The 4,765-nt window shown below is 41.7% G+C and overlaps 1 protein-coding gene across 1 annotated transcript; it reads left to right on the forward strand.

Moving 5' to 3' along the window:
- Positions 1-1,652: 1,652 nt before the first annotated feature.
- Positions 1,653-2,501, forward strand: foxl2l (forkhead box L2-like). Its single transcript, XM_041207016.1, has one exon. The coding sequence runs from the start codon at positions 1,653-1,655 to the stop codon at positions 2,499-2,501; it is 849 nt and encodes a 282-aa protein (XP_041062950.1).
- The last annotated feature ends 2,264 nt before the right edge of the window (positions 2,502-4,765 follow it).

Consider the following 4,765-nt stretch of genomic DNA (forward strand, 5'->3'; position numbering starts at 1 on the left):
CACGGTGCTGATGGGCAGGCAATAATACTCTTGGACTAGAGAGTCTTTCACGCCTCAATGTTGCGCTTTGTCGTGTGAAAGCGGCGCTGCCCTGCACATCTGGACAGATTTACCCCAGGATCCAGAGTCTGAAATCGTGCGAGACTTTTATCGACTATGATATGGCCCAAAGAATGCAATATTAGCATCTTGTGGTGTGATTATTTGCCAATCATGCAGTTCACTGTTAACTGTGATTAAAAACTGGTTGGTTGCTTCGGATTATATTTTAGCACATCCTAATTTATTTTGCCTTTTTTTAGCTGTGGCACAGACATTAACGTGTGTAAAATCGTTTGCTTCAACGGTTAACAGCTTGGAATGCAAGGACGTTGTTATTTTGTTTATTACTGTGTTAATCATTGGGGAATCCAGGAAGTAGATTCCCAGCACCGAAGACAAGAAACTGCCTAGGCGGGGGGAGAGCAAGACTATTCATTAGATTTCCGTGCACTATCATTAGCGGCAGGTGCAGTCTCGCCTCCCAGAGACGTTAGACTATTTAGTCAATGAATATTTTAATAAAGCTTTACTAAATTTCAAAAGTTTTCGACGTGATGGGTGCATTGCAGTGCCAACTCTAATCCCCTATTGCCAAGACAATCTAAATAAAAAGGCAGGGACTGTGTTGACGCCGGTGTCTGGTTGGTTGTAGGGAGAACTCTGCCAACTCCAACTCTCCCTCGCCAATTAAAGGATCAGGAAAGGTTGTGAGCGCCTCAGCCGGTGACTCATCGGCCCGATTCTGTGTGAGATCACTTTTTTAAAATGTGCAAGAATTATCACGGGCTCTGTTACTCCCCAAAGCGGCATTTTCGGGGAAAAATGATGAAGCCGAATTTAGTTTCTCCCTCTGCCACCTCGACTGACAGATGCAGAGCCGAACGTGATCCCAATCATATCCGCGTATCTCCATCAATCACCTCTCTTCCCTCTATCGCCGCTTATAATGGGAGTCAGCAAGTAAATTGTACCTTGAAGTGTGAAACCAGTTTGAGCTGTGATTCAAATTGGAATAAAACTCACTGTATTGTTTTTACTACGTTTAACCCTCATGTGAACCTTTAAGGGAGTTTACTGCATGTCTAACAGGCTAAGTTAGTTTTTACAGTATATTTGCATAGGGTGTGTAAATTGCTTAAAGGCTGATATGAGGATTACACAAAAGTAACGTTGTGTAGTGTTTCTTTTGAAACATGTTAAAATAGACACCGATGCAAGTTCTCTTTACACCTGAGCAAGGTGCTGACAGACATGAGAGAAACAATAAATTACTTAAAGCTATTAAACTGTATCCAGTTTAACTCTCTCGCCCCCCCCCCCCCCCCCCCCTTCCCTTTGTATTTACGGGTAGGAGGAGGGATGAATGGTGTTCAGGCAATCTCAACTGTGCGTTAATTTGACCTCAGAGTAACCCTTAGAGAAAATTACCATTGGTCATATTTAAATGAGTTAGCGATCAGCCATTGAGCATTTAGTGGGAGGGGCGAGGATTCACGGGCTGGAAGTTAGGGCTTTCAGAAGAGGGCAGAGTTCTGTGTAGATCAGGAAGGCATTCCAATCTCTCTTGGAAACTTACGGTTCAAGCCCGTGTCCAATTTGGCGTTGAAGCGATGGAAATGTTTCACGATAAGGAGAGCTATGATCCAGAAGGGGTCAGCGACGATTCCTCTGTTCGAGACGAGTCAATTCTGGAGAAGACCAGGGACAAGGAGTCCAGGGAGAAGGCTGACCTTTCTCAGAAGCCACCCTATTCTTACGTGGCCTTAATAGCCATGGCGATAAAGGACAGTCAGGAGAAGAGGCTCACTCTCAATGGCATCTACCAGTATATCGTTGCTAAGTTCCCATACTATGAAAAAAACAAGAAAGGGTGGCAAAATAGCATCAGGCACAACCTTAGCCTGAACGAATGTTTTGTCAAAGTTCCCAGAGAAGGTGGGGGAGAGAGGAAGGGCAACTACTGGACTTTGGATCCGGCTTTTGAAGACATGTTTGATAAGGGGAATTACAGAAGGAGAAGGAGAGTTAAGAGGCCGTACAGACCGTCTTCATCCCCCTTTCTGCCTGGAAAGCCGTGTGTGAATTACTCGGACCCGTTTTACTACCAAACTCCCAAGTACCTGCAGGCCCCCTTTGCGAGCAGTTCGTGGTCAATGAGCCAAGGACAGTCGACTGCCTCGATGACCTACCACCAGTCCTGCCAGGCTGCCAATGGCAACGTCAGCCCGGTTCAGATGAATGGACTCGCCTCATCTTACGGCCCTTATTCTCGAATGCAGAGCTTGCCTTTAGTCCCGGGACCCTCTAGCCCCTATGGCGGTATGAGCCAACAGATGAGCCCGGGGGCACATGCAGCGAGCAGCGGATACCAGCTCTCATGCGCCCGGCAACCCGAGGTGCCAGTAGTGCACTGCTCGTATTGGGAATATGGACCGATGGCCACCAGAATGGATATGTAACTTTCCAAGACATTTAAAGTGCATATCATCACTCCTGGTGGTAAGACGTTTTCTTTAAAAGTGCCAAAAAAAAAGCTTGAATTGTTCTTCCGGTTTTGCAAACTGAGGTGCATTTGCTGGGAAAAAATCAAGTGGACACAGCCAGCATGTCAAACAAGACAAAAGGTTGAGTTAAAGCTGACATTGAGCCTGGGTTGTGGTACCAAATGGGGGCCGAAAACTTGCGTTCGCTTTTTTTTTCAGAGGAATAAAAACTGGACTAAAAAATAAACCCCGAGAGTTTGTTGTTTGAAATTGTTGACACGGTTTATTTACTTCAATTGTTTGACCGTATGTTGTACTTTGTGAATTTTGATCTGTTCGTCTTTGGTAAATCGAAATGTTCTACCAAAAAGTTTTTAAAAAAAAATAAGTTCCCATGTTAAAACTTTATCGACGTTCTAACAGATGAAGGTTTTGGACCAATGACAAGTGTCGATGCATAGCACTTTTGTGTACTTTTTTTGTCAAAATAAATGTTTTTCCAAGAGTCTTAGTGTAATTAGCTTTAATGTTACTCGCTGTTGAAGAACCAGCAACCTAACTATATTCTTCCAACCAGGTAATATGTTAACAGGCGACGTACAATTCGAGTACAGCTCATTTACTTGTGTTAAACAATGTACCTATCGAAAAAAAATTGATAATTTTGGAGTTTTGCTGTATCGAGTCCTAACATACAAATGTAAACCATTTTATTCACTTATGTCAAAAAAAATCTTCAAGCGAAAGTAAATGTGAATCCGTAGATTTTTGACGGTCCGGCTACCATCAGAGGATCTGTTCGGGTCTATTTTCTGACACACAGGGGATTTCTGCTTCTATTCACCCACCTTTTTGCATATCCTTGTATTTCAGTAAATTAAAGAAAATACAGTAATTCGGAGAAGAACTCAAATTGAAGCGTTGACTCGCTGGAGCAGCTAGCTAGCCTGTTCGCAAAACAGGAATCATTATTGATTTTTTTAATATTGGGGAAGCGGAAACCCTGAAGTGTTTTATAGTCCTGTGAGAAATTGTTAATCGTCACTCAATCTCAGCACGGATTTGATGTAACAACATCTTTTGCAAGAAGTTCAAATTGCAAGGGTGACAATAAAATGCAAATATTTTTAAGGGTTCTTACTTAAGGGCTCAGCATATTGTGATTAATATATTTTCGTAAAGAGTTACCGCTTCTTTTGATTTAAATTATGAGGGCGCTTTTAGAAGTTTAACATCTAACTCCATTGTAAATATGTGTAGTATTCTATGTTTTATTAATTGCTACGGAAGTCAGAAATTTTATTAATTTCCTTTAATTTTATTAGTCACTTAGTGTTAAAGCTGTCATACTTATTTAGAGAAAGTAGCCTTGCACAGATTCCATGAAATATTTGGAAACATAAGCGATTTAAAAAGGATTGCACCAGATTTTTGTTTTCAGGTACATAAAGATGGAAGGGGAGACTCGTTAATATAAATCGTGTCTCTGCTCCTTAATAATAATAATATGTATCTAGAAAGCTAGATGAGCGTTAAGGGAACTGACATTTATTGCGTCAAACACGGGATTGAAAACCTTTCAACCGCGGACATCTAAGGGGCGATTGTAACAGTGACGCGAAACCGCAGCATCTTGAAAAATATAGAACGGCCAGTTTTATTTTGTTAAATCGGGGAGCTGTTAAATGTGGTACCTACACTACAAGGGACGGCAGCGGTTCAAGAAGCCAGCTCACCAACTACCTTCTCAAGGGCAATTAGGGATGGACAATAAACGCTGGCCCACATCCCGTGAACGAATAACTTTTTTTAAAAAAGTCCAAGGCAGTTTTCGGAAGGTCTGACTGCCTAACAAACAAAATTTGTCATGTTCTGTAGGTGAAATGAGATGACTGTCAAACCGATGGGTGTATTCAGTGGCAAGACAAGTGAAGCCATTCTGTGCTTTAAAAGAGTGAACGAAAAAATAATTACCGATTTTATTCGGTGGGTGTTTTTTTCAATAGCTCGAGTTTATTGGAATACCGTTCATTGTATCGATCTTACAGCATTCATCAAAAACAAAATACCGTGATATTGGAAATCTGAAATTAAAATTAGAAAATGCTCAGATCAAGCAACATGTGGAGGGAGAGAAACAGTTATCGATTCGGGTCGACGACATATCGCCGGAATTAATTCTATTTTTATTGCAGTATCACCAACTGTGCTTATTTTACACACAGAGGATTCAAACTCAA

This window comes from Carcharodon carcharias, chromosome 15 (genome assembly GCF_017639515.1).
Source record: "Carcharodon carcharias isolate sCarCar2 chromosome 15, sCarCar2.pri, whole genome shotgun sequence".
NCBI classification, from domain to species: domain Eukaryota; kingdom Metazoa; phylum Chordata; class Chondrichthyes; order Lamniformes; family Lamnidae; genus Carcharodon; species Carcharodon carcharias.